The sequence below is a fragment of the Cannabis sativa genome, chromosome 3, assembly GCF_029168945.1.
Source record: "Cannabis sativa cultivar Pink pepper isolate KNU-18-1 chromosome 3, ASM2916894v1, whole genome shotgun sequence".
In the NCBI taxonomy this organism is placed as follows: Eukaryota; Viridiplantae; Streptophyta; class Magnoliopsida; order Rosales; family Cannabaceae; genus Cannabis; species Cannabis sativa.
In genome coordinates, this window is record NC_083603.1 from 46974179 (window position 1) to 46990800 (window position 16622).

At 34.0% G+C, this 16622-nt stretch overlaps 3 protein-coding genes across 4 annotated transcripts; 2 read left to right on the forward strand and 1 right to left on the reverse strand.

Moving 5' to 3' along the window:
• The first annotated feature begins 407 nt into the window (after positions 1-407).
• On the forward strand, positions 408-4765 carry LOC115709613 (phosphoacetylglucosamine mutase). 2 transcript variants are annotated; one of them, XM_030637749.2, is made up of 7 exons: positions 408-935; positions 1669-1811; positions 1910-2164; positions 2596-3011; positions 3102-3277; positions 4065-4161; positions 4311-4765. In XM_030637749.2, exons 1-7 carry the CDS (start codon positions 456-458, stop codon positions 4472-4474), a joined length of 1731 nt encoding a protein of 576 aa, XP_030493609.2. In that variant the 5' UTR covers positions 408-455; the 3' UTR covers positions 4475-4765. The 2 variants fall into 2 exon arrangements, with proteins under 2 accessions (XP_030493609.2, XP_030493612.2); XM_030637752.2 differs by having other exon boundaries at positions 435-935; positions 2596-3002.
• Positions 4766-10268: 5503 nt separating this feature from the next.
• LOC115711641 (LRR receptor-like serine/threonine-protein kinase GSO1) lies at positions 10269-13950 on the forward strand. Its single transcript, XM_030640014.2, has 2 exons — positions 10269-10707; positions 10798-13950. Exon 2 carries the CDS (start codon positions 10800-10802, stop codon positions 13734-13736), a length of 2937 nt encoding a protein of 978 aa, XP_030495874.2. The 5' UTR covers positions 10269-10707; positions 10798-10799; the 3' UTR covers positions 13737-13950.
• Positions 13951-14679: 729 nt separating this feature from the next.
• Positions 14680-16415, reverse strand: LOC115711616 (glutaredoxin). Its single transcript, XM_030639989.2, has 4 exons — positions 16068-16415; positions 15697-15785; positions 15229-15327; positions 14680-15053 (listed from the first exon to the last, which is right to left on the reverse strand). Exons 1-4 carry the CDS (start codon positions 16169-16171, stop codon positions 14968-14970), a joined length of 378 nt encoding a protein of 125 aa, XP_030495849.1. The 5' UTR covers positions 16172-16415; the 3' UTR covers positions 14680-14967.
• Between the last annotated feature and the right edge of the window lie 207 nt (positions 16416-16622).

Here is a 16622-nt window from a genome sequence, read left to right on the forward strand (position 1 = left end):
TTTCCAGTGACGTTGACTTTTTTAGCGATGTTGACTTTTCTGTTGACTTTCCGGCCACGTTGACTTTTTCGGTGACTTTCCCGACGACTTTTTCGGTGACCGTGATTTTTCCGGCAAAACTTATTATTGTTTTACAAATATAGGATTTCTACTTTTTTTTTTTACAAAAATATGGCATAAAAAACCATATAAATGTAAAAAAACAAAAAAACTCGTAACCACTTAGCTTTATTTATTTATGTCATAAAAAAGTAAACTCTTGACATTTTCACATATTTTAGGTAATTTTTAAAATTATACAGTCTAATCTAATACAATACAATCCAATACAGCACGACAAACCAAACGAGCCCGAAATGTTTTCTTATCCAAATTAGAATTAATTAATTAATTAAGATACATAATTAGGAATCATATATTAACTTTTTCATCCATTTCGTTTTCTTCTTCTTCTCATGCCACTCTCTCTCACTCTCTCTCCTCAGACAAATTTCACTCCATCAACCATGGAAGAAGAGCAGCGATCGCTTCTTCTAAGCACAGCCTCACGTTTCCCACTCCCACAAGGCTTCAAGCCATCTTACGGCACAGCTGGTTTCAGAGCCGAAGCTTCTCTTCTCCCATCCACTCTTTACAGGATGGGGATCTTGGGTGCTTTAAGGGCTTTAAAGACACAATCCGTGATTGGAATCATGATCACAGCTTCTCATAACCAGGTCTCTGATAATGGCGTCAAAATCGTCGACCCAACCGGTGGGATGCTTTCTCAGGATTGGGAGCCTTTTGCAGATTCACTCGCCAACGCACCTACTGCTGATTGTCTTATCCAACTTATATCGGACAAGATCGAGCGATGTGGTGAGAAGAAGGTTGAGGTTTTGGTTGGGAGAGATACCAGGCCTAGTGGTCCTTCTCTGCTCGAGGCTACTAAACTTGTAAGGCTTCTTCTTCAATAATAGTAATTTTGTGTTCGATTTCGATTTGTGTGGTTTGTTCCTTTGAAAAAGTGTAGTTTTGATTAAATTCATAATTTGGCTTGTCGTATATACTTGATTGATTAGTCCAATTAAGAAGATGAGGGCAATTCTCTCATCACAAGCAGCTTTTGTTAAGTTGAGTTAAGCATCCTTCGCTTCTAAATAACGATTTGTTCACTGTTGTTTAAGCATAGTCTATGTTGTGCGTTAGGTTGAGTTAGCCCAATATCCTTCCTGATAGTTTTGTTTTGTAATATTTGGAGATTTGATTTTTTTTTTTTTTTTTTTTTGTACTGATACAATATTGAGTACTCCTAATATCAATTTTAAAGTTTCACATTACCTGGTGATATATATTCGATCCTTCCCTAATTGTTAGGTTGAGTTAGGTCCAATATTTTTATTGATAGTTTTGCTTTGTATATATTTGGAGATTTGATTTGATTTTTCTTTTGTACTGATGATTCGTCCTAATTTTACAATATTGGGTACTCCTAATATCGATTAGTTCAATGTTGTTGTATGTTCTGCAAGAGGGGACGTATTAAAGTCTCACGTTAGCCGGTGATATATACTCGATCCACCCTTAATTGTTAGGTTGAGTTAGGCCCCATATCCTTCCTGATAGTTTTGCTTTGTAATAATTGGAGATTTGATTCGATTTTTCTTTTGTATCGATGATTCATTGAAGGGAATTGGTTCGATTATTGGTGCTGTTGCTATCGATGTGGGAATTTTGACTACTCCTCAACTACATTGGATGGTTCGAGCTAGTAATTGTAGTACACGAGCAGCCGAATTCGATTACTTTGAGCAGCTTTCGATGTCCTTCAGGTTGGTGAGTTGAGTTGAGTTTGTTTTTGTTTGGTTTATGGGTTGAGAATTGTAACTGCGGATTAGATATTAAAGGGTTTGAGTGGGTTTTGCTTTAGGTGCTTGATGGATTTGATTCCTGGTGGAGGTGAAAGCATTGAGGGGTTTCATAAGTTGGTTGTTGATGGTGCTAATGGTGTTGGAGGTGAAAAGCTTTTGGTTTTGAAGGAAATGTTGAACTTGAAGGGGTTGGAACTTGAGGTTCGAAACACTGGAAGTGGCGGTGGCGTGCTAAATGAAGGTGTTGGTGCCGATTTTGTGCAGAAAGAGAAAGTTGTTCCTTCTGGTTTTGGTTCACAGGATGTTGGGATAAGGTAAGCTATTATTTAATTGATAAATATAGTGAAAGCAGTAAGCAGAATGAAAATATATAGCGAAATTGTGTAGTTTTTTTTTGTTTTTGTAAATACCTTTGATGTAAGTTTGAATTGAGTTAGTTGTTTGTGTAAACAATTGGAGTAATGAAATTACTTTTGAAATACTTGAAGTTTTGAACTTGAGCAATGACTAGGTCCGCTACTAAAGGACTTTTGATTCACTTAAAGCTAGTTTGATAGTTTAATTTTATTGTGTTTTCAAGAATAAAATGATATGATTCGAGCATTTATCTTAATTTCGTAGTTGTGAAATCCTAATCACATGGCTGTATGGTAGTTCCTTTTTAGTTATGTTAATGATATACTGTTGATGCTAAATGCTAACTTCAGTGATGGAGTTAATTGCTGGGGTGGTTCTAATATTTCAGGTGTGCTAGTTTGGATGGCGATGCTGATCGATTTGTATATTTCATAGTGCCATCGAAAAATAGTGATAAGATTGAACTTGTTGATGGGGACAAGATATTATCTTTGTTTGCTATATTTATCAAGGAGCAGCTAAGCATTCTCATGAAGAAAACCAATGGTGCTGGAAATGATTATCAATGTCGTATTGGTGTTGTACAAACTGCTTATGCAAATGGAGCATCCACAGATTATTTGAAGCAGTTAGGCCTTGAAGTTGTTCTTACACCAACAGGGGTGAAGCACCTACACGAGAAAGCTGCTCAGTATGATATTGGGATCTATTTTGAAGCAAATGGCCACGGAACTGTTTTGTTCTCTGAACCTTTTCTACATTGGTTAGAGGCCAAGAATGATGAGCTTTCTTCTGGTGCGCAAGGTTTTAAACTAATAACTGAATTTTAGTGTATCAAATACAAATAATAGAATGACATGCTAACACTCATGAAATATTTGGTGTTTATTTCAGACCCAGAGCAAAGAAATGCTGCTTTGAGATTATTAGCAGTTAGTAAGTTAATCAACCAGGCTATTGGGGATGCTATAAGTGGAATTCTTTTAGTGGAGGCTATATTAAGACACATGAAATGGTCGATACATCGATGGAGTGAGCTTTATCATGATCTACCCAGTAAGCAACTTAAGGTAGAGATCTTTATTATTAATTTTTATGTGAAACATTGGTCCTTTATCACGTCCAATAAATGAAGTTTTGTCTTTGGAAGCAATATTTTCTGGTACCAAATCTTATATTTATCATTGTAGTCTGTCACGTAAATTTTCAATAGGTAACTTGATTTTGGTCAGAATTTAGGGCATTGTTATGAAGTATAAAGATTTAACCAAATGTTAGTGTGATCTTCTTGTTTTCCTTCCTTTTGAATTTTCTTTAGATCATGGTAATTATTAGTTCTTTGTTGTGTATAATTGTGTGCGTGGACAGTGTTTTCACTTTCAAGTTTTCCCTTTTGATGATATTGTAGATGGAATATAATAGGCCTTAATTTCTCCATTCAATATATTTATGAAGAAGTGTTGACCACAATACATCTCCAAATTTTTTTGCCAAACTCTCGGTAGTATACTGAGAGCCTAGCCTATTGCTATTGGGCACCAGTAATGCCTAACATCACCTATAAGTGGCACCTTACGATTGGTTAGCAATATTTTCTAAAAGTTATTATCTTAAGTTGTATGAGACTCGATAATTAATTGCACCAATAGCGATATGACACCGAGAAGGGTGTTAAGTACCACTAGTGTCTATTTTTAGCATTTCTCTTATCCGTAGTTCAGTGATGAGAGTAGAATGTGGGTAAAAGTAGAGGTCTCAGTCTCTAAATTCGAACTAGTTTTTTTAATATTATGGTAAGTAAATTTTTTTACCATTTCTTACATCTTTTAACTGGCTAAACTTTGCTTACTTTATCAGGTCAAAGTCGTAGATAGAACTGCTGTCGTTACAGCAAATGCAGAAACTGAGGTTGTGAAACCGCCTGGCCTTCAAGAAGCCATTAATGCTGAAACAGGTATGTAGCTTAAGATCTTTCTTAGAAGTTAAAATGGTGTCACAAAACTTAAATTTTAGCATATGTTACTATTCTTTCAATGAGAAAAGTTGATTCTCAACATGATCGAATCTTTAAGAACACGATTTTCTCCTTTTCAAAAACTGCAGCTAAATATTCAAAAGGCCGATGTTTCATACGACCATCGGGGACAGAAGATGTGATACGTGTTTACGCAGAGGCTTCCACACAAGACGAAGCAAACACCCTAGCAAATAGTGTGGCAAACCTAGCTGATAAGTTTTTGGGCCTCGGCGGTGGTTCCAAATCCTAAGATTCCCAACTGTCTATCACTAACTGAAAAAACTGACCAATTTAATGCAGACAGAAGTGTCTTCATTTGACTACTTTCGAGTGTGTGATTTAATACTATATTATTCTTTAGAGTGTGCTACTGACTTGCTCTAAATTATGCTATATATTACTTATCATAGGTATGAAAATTTGAATCTTGGTCATTTGAGTAAGGGTATACATTACCCATTAAAATATGTATGCAACAACTTAGAGTCATGTAACTGGAAAAGATCCAGTTTATGCATTAATGATTTTTGTTTAGCATTAATTAATGTTCTCTAGTTTCTAAAGAACTTGGAATAAATTGTTTTTGCGATATGAATAAGAGAGAAAAGGTACTAACATTCTTCTATGGAACATGTTATGTTTTATTTTGTTCTATTAATTTACAGAGCTTCTATGGTGTTGTGTAAGTTCACTGGGATCATTTCTCAGTCCAGCCTTTTCAAGTCGTGTAAGATAATCAATTTTCGTTTTATTTTGAATTTAATGTGGTTTTGTTTTTTGGATAAACTCCTGTAACAATGCTATAATCCTTCCAAATAAAGACTTATGCTTGTTCTTGTTATTATATAAATGCCTCAACTCAGTCACCTTTAGTCCAAATGCACTTCCCCAAATATGGAAAGGTAGGTTGTGCTCGCCGACAAGTAGAAAGGACAACCGAAACTGATTGTTCGGACAAAAGATGGATTCACTTTATGAGAAAATGTTAAGTTGTGTTGCTCTTTAAAGACTATCACAAAACTACTCCAAAATATGGAGTTGCCCGAAAGGAAACTGAAGATAGATTCACTTTTGCAATAGTGTTTGGTTGAACCATTCTTTACACTTTACGACACAGTTATTTCAAAATTATAGGGTTGGACATTGACACTCGAAACTCGCTTAATCCATTTAACCCGAACTCGGAAAACTTGAGAAAGTTAAAATGTATGATGCACTGATAAGCGGTTGGGTCTCACCTGGTTGTTAATTAGGTTTGGTACAAGTATACAAATATAACACCACTTGGTTACAGGTTTAATTTGTACTCGTCCGGTACCTAATCACACACACACACACTCACACCACATGCACACATACACTGAAGTGAAAAGTAAGAACCTAATTCAAAATCAAAAAATTTAATTTCATTTCCCCTTCCCCCCTGTTCCCTTCTGGAAGCCCTCTGCCCTTACCCACCCACCTTTTCTAATCCCGTCAGCCACCACCATGCACTAGGGGTTGAATATTTGGGCTAAGTTTGGCCCGAACTCGAGCTGATCAACCCAGTTATTGGAAAAAAAAAAAACTGTATAGAATGTTCGGGTCGAGTTGAACCCAGTCATTAAGAACGAGCGGGTTCATGTGACTTTTTTGCATGTGGTCAGGTTAGGGTTAGACCCAAACCCGCCCATCATTACACTTAATCTTTTTTTTTTAAAAAAAAAGACCCTAAACCCAAAACTACCAGAGCCCCCCATGACCCCTTCCCTTGCTCAACTCATCCCCCATTTGATTCACCCACCCCCTAGAACCTAGACCACACCGGCAGAGACCCCTCTCACCAGACTGGCAGAAGCCTCCAATCCCACCCCAACGAGTTGAAACCCCTTTCACTCTCAACTCTCTCTCTCTCTCTCTCTCTCTCTCTCTCTCTCTCTCTCTCTCTCTCTCTCTCTCTATGACCTAAAGGTCATATATCAACCTTGCACGCCAGTAGCCACTAATGCTGGATTGGACTCCGACCTTCCCTTTCCTCCTTCCTTCACAGGTCACGGTAGAAAGATATTATTTATTTATTATTATTATTATTATTATTATTATTATTATGTCTTAATTTTTGAATTTATGATGTGAGAACTTAAAATAAATAAATAAATAATTTCAATTAGTAAACCCACCCAACCCGCAAATCCACGAACTCGTGAACTCGACCAACTTAGTTATTACACAAGCGGGTACAAATACTTTTTTTTTTGCTCTAAACTCGTGATCTCGATACCCGTTAACTTGAAATCCAATCAACCCGCCCGATGTTAAGCCTTGGCATGCACTGATGGCACACCAAAGGGACGGAGCAGTACCACCCCGAGGTGTTTTTTTTTCTTTTTTTTTCTTCTTACTGTGCATCTCTCTCTCTCTCTCTCTCTCTCTCTCTCTCTCTCTAATTTCTTCTTCCCTCTCTTTTGCAATCTCAGATTTTAGTCCCTCCTCCTCCCTCCACCAGTCCAGCAGCTCCACTCGACGACCTCCTCCCTCCTTGACGGTCCAACAGTGGAGGTCTTTCCTCAATAATAGTATATACTATATTTTTATAATATATAATAAATAAGAATATTTGTGGCAAAACTCCCTTAACATTTTCAATTGTTACACATATGACTCCAATAAAAAAAATGGCGACAAAAATTCTTTTACTTATGATTTTGTTGCAGCTAGCCTTTTTAGTTGCTAAGTTGCCAGGTGTAACAAAATCATGATAAGTAAAGGGACTTTTGCCACTATTTTTTTTTTTAAGTTAGGGTCATATGTGTAACAATTAAAAAAAATTAAGAGAGTTTCGCTTTAAAATACCTCTATTATATATTACAAACACATTAAACATATTATATATTATTAATTTTTTTACATTAAAAATAGTAATTTATATATATATTTTAAAATTTTATATAAATATGTTCAAATTTTATTGGATCGATTATTTTTATATGTCAATCAACAATTTAATTTGTACAAATATGACTTTTGAATTTTCTAATCCAATCCAATCTAATCTACACATGTATGGATATTTGTACTTTATAAATTAGATTAAATTATATTAAATTAAATTATGCAAATAATTGAATTAACTAATGAACACTCCTACTTAATAGCTCTACAAAATTAAAGGCTTTTGATAATGTAGTGCTACTAGACTGAGGGTGATGTGTAAATAGTGGTATGGTTGATAATACATTTGACTATATTTCTTGATCTTTGACAAATGAATATGTGTGAATCAGCAAGTTTATTGAAAGTTTTAGAATCTTGCTGATGATTGGTTGATATACTATGGAGGCTACCAGCTACAATATCATTGACAAAGCAAGCCAAAGTCAATATAAATGTATTTGTTTTTTCAATAAAAGGTCTCCAACAATTTAAAAGAAAGGTTAAGAAATAAAGTCAAGAACCGAAATAAATTAATATGATGATAACAATAATAAGAGTAGTTTGGCTAAACACTCTTATTGACACCTAACCTTAGCTTAGTGTAATCTTCTCTTAGATAGTGAACTTATCATTGTATTACTAAATTGCATAAGAAAAAAATTTTCATTCTTTCATTTTTTTCCTCTCACAAATTTGATTAGTTAAATAAAGAAGAACTTGTCAAAGAAGTTAGTTATTAGACTTGTCTGATATAAATAAATAGAAGAAAACAAGAATTCCCACTTAATTGTTATTTTATTTACTATGCATAATAATGTACCCTCTTTCTTTGGCTGTTTGTATTTGATTTATTTCCCTTTGTCTCTCAGACAAGTTAAATAAAAATTGTATTCACAAACTTGTTTCTCTTTTAAATTCTAGAGTTGGTAGAGTGTTTATTAACAATCTTTCTTGCTTGTCTTTCTATAAATTCAGAGCCTCATATTAGGTTGGGAAGAAGATTATGTGGACTTTGACCATAAACTCAATGAATCATTAAAAATTATTATGCCTTGTTTGCTGTCAGAAAATAAGAAGAGGATGTCAATTGAGTATTTGACGAATAGAATTTTGGGACCAAACTTAAGAAAATATGAGCATTGTTCACATATCATTTTACTGTATGGTGGAGCCAATGACTAAGGGTAACAATAATAATTTCAATCACAGGAAAAGAAAATGTGAACTAGTTTTGGGTTATTACAAATAAATCATCATTTTATTGGGACTTTTTAAGTGGTACAATCTTATTGGCTTTTATTCTTTTCATCTATTTTTGTTTTTCTTAGCTTAAGAAGTATTTTTATTAGGTGTAGTAGTATTATCCAGCACCATTATAAAGTGACACTTTACAAATAGTTTGAGACACCAAATTTTAGTATTGCACTAACACCAAAAATAGTGTTATATTTTTCTTTTTTCTTTTTTTTTTTTTTTTTTTTTTTTTTTTCTAACTACAACACTAAATTACACCAAAATTAATATATATATTTTTTTTATTATTATAGTATTCTTTTCCTAAAAAATTAGAGCACTCTTTTTACTATTATATTATTGAAAAATTTTATAGTGCATCTCTCTAAAAAAGATGTACTGATACATCTTCTATCTGTTTCGGCATAAAAGTAAATTTTTTAGTTCATTTTTTATATGATTGTATATGTTGTAGTTATTTAAGATACTTTGTAAAATTTTAAAAAATTCGAAAAAAATTTACATGTCGAAAATAAGATTCAAACAGTTTGTTACATGCGTGACTCTTTTATTTTATATACATAAGAAATAGACTATTTGAATATTATTTTTAATATTGTTAATTATTCTTAATTTTTCAAAAGTTTATTAAATATCTTAAATAATTATAACGCCACAACTATAAAAAATTGATCTATGTTTTTTTTCCTAAATACTGAAATAATAGGAAATACATCAGTAGTGCACTTTTTTTTTAGGTGCATTGTAAAAGTACATAAACAAAATTATTAAATATATATATAAAAAAAATAGATGTTATTAGCTACATGGCATATATGTCGTTCACTGTAGCTAGAACGATAAAATAATGTTAAAAATGCTGCTATGTTGGAGGTACCGAAGTGGAGTATATACTAAATTTGACTGTTATGCTATGCTGTTTAATAATTAATTTAAGTAGGTAAAATTTAATATTAAATTACATCAATAATAATACAAAAACACTATATTTTATCAATTCTCAACTTAAACCCACTCAAATAAGCAAATGATACATATGAATTTATGAAATGTTGTTATTATTATTAATTTGATGAATTGATACAGATAAATATTTGTCCTCAATAAACAGTTCTCTATCAAGATATTCCAATTTTTAAGCAAGTTATTTGTCCTCTTTTGCTTGGGCTCTATATTAGCAGGAATCCTTTATTAAGGCTTTATAAATATACTTAAATGATCTCTGTACACTCCTATTCAAATCTCCTTAGGCCAACACAACATTTTTTTGGATCTATTAAACCAAACCTCACATGGGTTATTTTTTGGAACTATACCCTGTTTTCAACTTATGAATATTGATCAAAATAGTAGTTGATTTGCTTCTCTGTTTTCTCTTGTATTTAATATGGTATTAGGTGGTTTTAGGTTGTGATGAAGGATTTTTGATGGTTGACATCTTAACCTGTGAGATTGTGGAATAATAATCATAATCATAATCAAATGTAAAAAGGGAGAAAAATATGTAACATATTTGTTATCTCTAAATGGAATTCTAATTCAATTTTCTTTTAGTTTTCAAATTCCACTTGCAAAAGCCATTGATATTAGCCATGAAATTGCTAAGAAGAAATTAAAAACAGTACAAGGTTCATGAATGTCTATATTTTTGTCCTTATGTAGCTGCTAAGCATTTTAGAAGAAAAAATCACTTAACATAATGGAATTATACCCATTTAGTTGACAATCAAGAAAGTCAAATCCACTCATTTTTTTTAGATTAAGTTTCAAGTGGATCCTTATAAGATTCTTCTAAATTTGATGTCTATTTTTCATTTACATCCTAAGTTTTTAATTATCTTTTATTTTTTCTATATATATAAATTTTATATTCTAAAAGCTCATCATAGAAACCTATAGAGAGATTACCCCACTCTACTTTTCTATCTAGGCCAAGTGGGTCTTACTAAACCTTTTTGTTTTTGTTTCAAGCTTTCACCAATGCCCATATCACTATCTTATCTCCATCACTTCTTCACACTCAAAATCTACCTAGACATGCAATAATTTTCCATGTTGTCTTAGAGAATAAAAAGTAGAGATGCACTCACACCTTTTAGCTAACTACAAAAAGTAATTAGTATATAATATAATATAATAGATACATTTATACATGGAAGTTAGTTCAAAGAAATTATAATTTAAAGCTTAATGATGTAAACTAACCATAAACACTTGCTTCAAGTTAACTACATAAAAACCCCAGCTCTACAATTATCTTACCAGTTCTGAATTCCATCTCCTTCTTATGATCACACTGAAACTTGAGTTATAACAGTTAAGACACTCTTTTCTTCTTTTTTGTCTTTCATGGAACTAAGTTTCCCAAGTGTAAATACTAAATATTCTTTGTTGGTTATATGTTAGGAATGGCTGGCATCTTGTTCTTGTTCTTTTCTGTCATCACTGCTGCTGTTATTGCTGGTGTTCATGGAGACAATTCCACTGATTCCTCTTGGCTTCTAAAAGTAAAATCAGAACTAGTTGATTCATCAGGAGTCATGGAAAACTGGTCTCCAGGAGTTAATGCATGCAGCTGGAATGGTGTGATATGTTCAAATGGCCAAATAGTTAGCTTGAACTTATCTTGGGCAGGACTATCAGGCACCATCCCTCGTGAGCTATGGCGGCTCTCGTCTCTCCAAACACTTGACTTGTCATCAAATACTCTCACTGGTGAAATTCCTTCTGAGCTTGGACAACTTCAAAATCTTCAAATACTACTCCTACACTCAAACTATCTATCTGGTATGATTCCAGAAGAGATTGGTCTTTTGAAGAGCTTGCAAGTTCTTAGAATAGGAAACAACATGCTATCAGGTGAAATTACACCAGCTATTAGTAACTTGAATGAGTTGAGAGTATTGGGTCTTGCCTTTTGCCAATTCAATGGAAGTATTCCAGTTGAGATTGGTAACTTGAAGCATCTCACATCTCTTGATCTGCAGAACAACAGTCTCAGTGGCCTTATACCGAAAGAGATTAGTGGCTGCAAAGAGCTTCAGAACTTTGCTGCATCAAACAACATGCTTGAAGGTGTTATAACTCCTTCATTGGGATCTCTTAAATCACTGGAAGTTCTCAACCTGGCAAACAACAGCCTCTCCGGATCGATTCCTGTTTCATTAAGTAACCTTCAAAACTTGAAGTACTTAAGTTTGCTGGGAAACAGATTGAGTGGTCAAATTCCCATTGAGCTTAATCAGTTATCTAAGCTTGAAGTACTTGACTTATCAAGAAACAAGCTTTCAGGAACCATTAATCTTCTCAATACTCAGCTAAAGAGCTTGACAGCTTTGGTTCTTTCTGATAATGGATTGACTGGTACCATTCCAAGAAACTTCTGCCTCAACATTTCAAGTATGCAACAACTTCTTCTCGCTCGAAATAAGCTCTCTGGGAGTTTTCCATTAGAGCTATTGAGCTGTTCTTCACTCCTACAGCTAGACCTTTCAGATAACAGCTTAGGAGGAGAATTACCACCTTTCTTGGACAAATTAGAGAGCCTGACAGATCTGGTGCTCAATAACAACAGCTTTTCAGGAACTATACCGCCTGAAATCGGTAACTTGAGTAACTTAGAAAGTCTTTATCTGTTTGGTAACAGGATCACAGGCAGAATCCCAGTGGAGCTAGGAAAACTGCAGAGGCTAGAAGTCATATACCTCTATGATAACCAGATGACAGGAGAAATACCAACAGAGTTAACAAACTGCTCAAGCTTAAAAGAAATTGATTTTTTTGGTAACCATTTTTCAGGTTTGATTCCAAAGACAATTGGGAAACTTAAGCAACTAGTTTTGCTTCATCTCAGGCAAAATGACTTGTCTGGTCCCATCCCACCAAGCTTGGGTTTCTGCACAAAGCTTCAGATCTTGGCTCTAGCTGATAACAAGCTCTCAGGTTCATTACCATCCACATTCAGATTCCTTTCAGAGCTAAGCACCATCACTCTTTACAATAACTCCTTTGAAGGTCCTCTTCCATCATCTCTCTTCCTTCTAAAAAATCTCAAAATCATAAATTTTTCCCATAACAAATTCATGGGAAGCATCTTTCCCCTCACTGGCTCAAATTTTCTTACTGCTTTGGATTTGACAAACAATAGTTTCTCAGGACCTATTCCAATTAGCCTAGCCACATCTAGGAACTTAAGCCGTCTTCGACTTGCTCAAAACTGCCTTACTGGCAGCATTCCTTCTGAGTTCTCTCAATTCACAGAGCTCAATTTTATTGACTTATCATTCAACAGTTTGATAGGAGAAGTCCTACCTCAACTATCAAACTGTAAAAAGCTTGAGCATCTTTTACTAAAAAATAACCAGTTCACAGGAGTAATGCCTTTATGGTTAGGAAGCTTAAAAGAGCTAGGTGAGTTAGATTTGTCATCTAACAACTTCCATGGAATAGTCCCTAAAGAACTCGGGAACTGTTCGAAACTACTCAAGCTTTCCCTGTACAGCAATAACTTCTCCAGCGAAATCCCGGAAGAGATTGGAGATCTTACATCTCTCAATGTTCTTAATCTGCAAAGAAACAACTTCTCAGGACCCATACCAGTAAAAATCCAGCAATGTAAGAAGCTATATGAATTGAGGCTCTCTGAGAATTCTTTGACAGGTTCTATACCAGTTGAGCTAGGAGGGTTGACTGAGTTACAAGTAATCCTGGACCTCAGCAAAAATTTGTTAGCTGGGGAAATTCCATCATCACTAGGAAACCTCATGAAGTTAGAGAGATTAAACATGTCTTCAAATCAGCTTCAAGGAGATATCCCTTCTTCACTTGGAAAACTAACAAGCCTTCACAAGTTGAACCTTTCAAACAACCATCTCCAAGGACAAATACCAACAATCTTTTCTGGATTCCCACTGAGCTCTTTCATGGGCAATGATCACAGACTCTGTGGCCCACCATTAGTTTCATGTTTGGAATCTGAGGAGCATGGTAAAGGGAGGCTATCAAATTCACAAGTAGTTGGTATAGTAGTGGCCATTGTATTAACATCTACACTAATATGTTTAGTGATGCTTTATATTATGCTACGAATCTGGTGCAACTGGAGAAAAGTATCAATCTCAAACTCTGATTATGGCATTGGTGGGACTGATCAAAATCAGCAGAAGAAAGAATCTGAGAAGAAATGGGCATTTAAAGGGGAAAAGTGGAGAACTGGTGAGTACTGGAAAATGGACTCTCTAGCTTTGGTTACTTCACAAGATAATAAGAAAAGTCCAAGTAGTACCACATCATGCATTCTTAACCTCAAAATGGCTCAAGATTCTATGGAACATACCTTAGTCTAATGAAACCATAGCAATTCTTATGTTCACATATTTATTTTAGAGAGGGGTTTGGATCAAGAAGAGGTATTTTTTCTCTTTTCAGTTGTAAATTTTTCTGTTTGTATATTATTTGTTTCCTCATTTTTCTCAAAGATAATTGTGTGTGTGCCATGTAACCTGGTTTTATTGTTTTTAAATTTTAACACTAAAGGATTTGTAGAACAAACAACAAAAACAGTATAAGGCTATTAGCCACTCTAAAATCTACCATAATGACACGTAATTAATGCGTGTATATCCAATATTTTCAATTATGACTAATACAAGAAAGCATAATAAATCTTCATTGAGATTTTCCATCACCATTATAGTAGGCCTACACAATCATCACACACCCAATATAGCTGTGATTTCGTATATAGTTGGCTTTACTATGATAAAAGTGAACCGAGGGAGAAAAAATGAATCATACAAAGAAAAATTTGGCCAAATGTTTTTGGTTTTAATTAGCGGTGGCATCAATCATACTTGCCTTTTCTATATAGCGCTTTTCGGATTAACTAAGATTAAGGAATGTCACAATGTTCTTTTTACTCATTATTAATGTGTATATATATATGTATGTATTGCTAACATATTTTGTTACATAAAAGAACCATTAAACTAAGCAGTTTCTTTTAGAAAACTATTTTCCTAGGTGTCCCACCATAGTTTTTCTCCAAGTTTTAACTTTTCAACAAAGCAAAACTTACAAATACCAAGTCAAGAACATAACAGTTCCATTCCATGCAACTGAATATCATCATAAATGGACTGTAGAATTGACCACTCCACCTAACCCATGATAGGTTTAACAAGTTTTTCTTCTTAAATATCTAGAACTGTTCTTATGGAGGCGACAGTTCAGCTCAACATACTTTTTCTACTGTAAATAATTAGCTTAGTGACTTAGTCAAAAATCAGATAGTCTCCACCAAAAGTGAACATAATAAAATCCCAAACACTGTTCCATTACAATTTTGATGAGTACTTGTATTTCACATCATCCAAACACAAACAATACTGTTATTATTTTCTTTTCTATATATTTTTTTCATAGTAAACTCTTAAACAGCAAACATTGGAAATTCACACTTGTTTTGCTCTGAGAGATCATCTACCCTGTTTTTAACATTATTACAAAGGTTGTTTGAAGAGAAGGGCGACCAATGTTTATCTTGTTACATCATTAAGGCTATGGTGACCCTAATATTCACAGCCCAGAAGCCTTAACTTCAATGGAGCCAGCTTCAGTAAGAAGAGGAACAAGCTGGCCTGTCTGGTGCTTCTCTAAAACCGCTGCAATAATCCCAAAAGAGATTTTTACTTATAAGGGTGTGGTTTCATTTCTGTTAAATAAAGTTACTATGAATAAAGATGATCAAACTCAAGACTAATGAGAGATTAAGTTCAAAACAAGCAAGAGACTAAACATAAGGAAAACAATGAAAGTTGGAAACTTATATGGCCTTACAGTCACAGCCACCAACATTTTTTCCTCCAATGAATACATTCGGTACGGTTCTTCGGCCCGTCCACTCAGCTAGAGCTGCTTGAATATCACTTCCATCACCTATAAATTTATGATAAGATTCCTCATAAAACTAGGCACTAACCAACCATTAAGCAAAATACATTACTTAATCATACTAAGTGCTCTAATTCATGTATTGTTTAACTGCATCTTCAGAGTGAAACCAAACCTTACAGAAAAAAGACACCAAAATCTTCCAAGCTAGAAAAATCAGAGTTTTTTCCTTTTTAGATAAATGAACGAAGAAAGTTTTGAAAACTGTTATTGCAAGAAAATAGTACTCAAAAAAGGCTTTATCGTACACATGATAAGTAGGTACCCAAAAGTCACATCAAGGTAAGTTTTTGACTCCAAATTCAGCACAACAATAAAGGCATGTATTTATAAATCAGAAAATGACATACGTACTTTCTTCATCCAGTTCAAAGACTTTGTAAGAAGCTCCCACTTGAGTCAACAATTGCTTAACCCTCTCACAGTAACCACAATAAGTTTTACTGCCATAAATTGAGGTTGACACCAAAATCAGTGTCTATATAATTCTCTTTATGTATGTGATTAATAGAAATTAAAATTACATACGCAAAAGAAAAGAACAGAAAATTATCCAATTTCCAGAATCAAGGTCAACATCCAAAATTGAAGATATTTTTTTTTTCCTTCTTCTAAAGAATTACTATATTTTATGAGTTTGGTTGTGTTCTAAATTAATGAAATTGAAGTTTGTGACAATAAAAATCGAAACTTGATGAACAAAAATAAGCGTAAAAGAAAAGGACCTGAAGACGACGACAGGGTGAGAGGAGACGATCTCCTTGGCCTTGTTGAGCGCCATTTGAAGCTCTTCCTTGCTCTTTTTGTTAGTGCCCACAACCGAGCCCATTTCGTTAGATCAAATATATGTATTTATAGCTATATAAATATATATATAGAGAGAGAGAGAGATTTGAGGGCAGGTGTTGGAAGAAGATGAAAATAAGGGTTTGTTTTCCCTAATCAGGTGGCAAAGAAATGAAATGGGTTGATCTGATCATGGCGACCGCTTTCTTTTAACGCATATCATAACCAATGCCCACATGAAGATGATGCATGTCACGTGTCCATTGCTAGCCATTGTGATTTTTTTAGCATTATATTATTAATCTCAAAGCTACATCCATAACTTTGAAGATGAAAGACGGAGGTGGTTTAGTTCTACCGAATTTTGTAAAAATTGAAAGTTTGTAATTTTTTACTCTTAAATTCTTTACTTTACAAGTTTGATTATTTGTTACAACTTACTATATTATTTACATTTATTTGATTAAGAGTTTAATCGCATAGTTTTGTGTTAA

Bases quoted from the DNA above. Each gene is read 5' to 3' on its own strand.
- LOC115709613 (XM_030637749.2), top strand. From the start codon at position 456: ATGCCACTCTCTCTCACTCTCTCTCCTCAGACAAATTTCACTCCATCA. The intron at 936-1,668 runs GTAAGGCTTCTT...GATTCATTGAAG, and splicing joins TGCTCGAGGCTACTAAACTT to GGAATTGGTTCGATTATTGG. The intron at 2,165-2,595 runs GTAAGCTATTAT...CTAATATTTCAG, and splicing joins TCACAGGATGTTGGGATAAG to GTGTGCTAGTTTGGATGGCG.
- LOC115711641 (XM_030640014.2), top strand. From the start codon at position 10,800: ATGGCTGGCATCTTGTTCTTGTTCTTTTCTGTCATCACTGCTGCTGTT.
- LOC115711616 (XM_030639989.2), bottom strand. From the start codon at position 16,171: ATGGGCTCGGTTGTGGGCACTAACAAAAAGAGCAAGGAAGAGCTTCAA. The intron at 15,786-16,067 runs GTCCTTTTCTTT...AATTTATGGCAG, and splicing joins CACCCTGTCGTCGTCTTCAG to TAAAACTTATTGTGGTTACT. The intron at 15,054-15,228 runs GTAAGGCCATAT...GGATTATTGCAG, and splicing joins AAATGTTGGTGGCTGTGACT to CGGTTTTAGAGAAGCACCAG.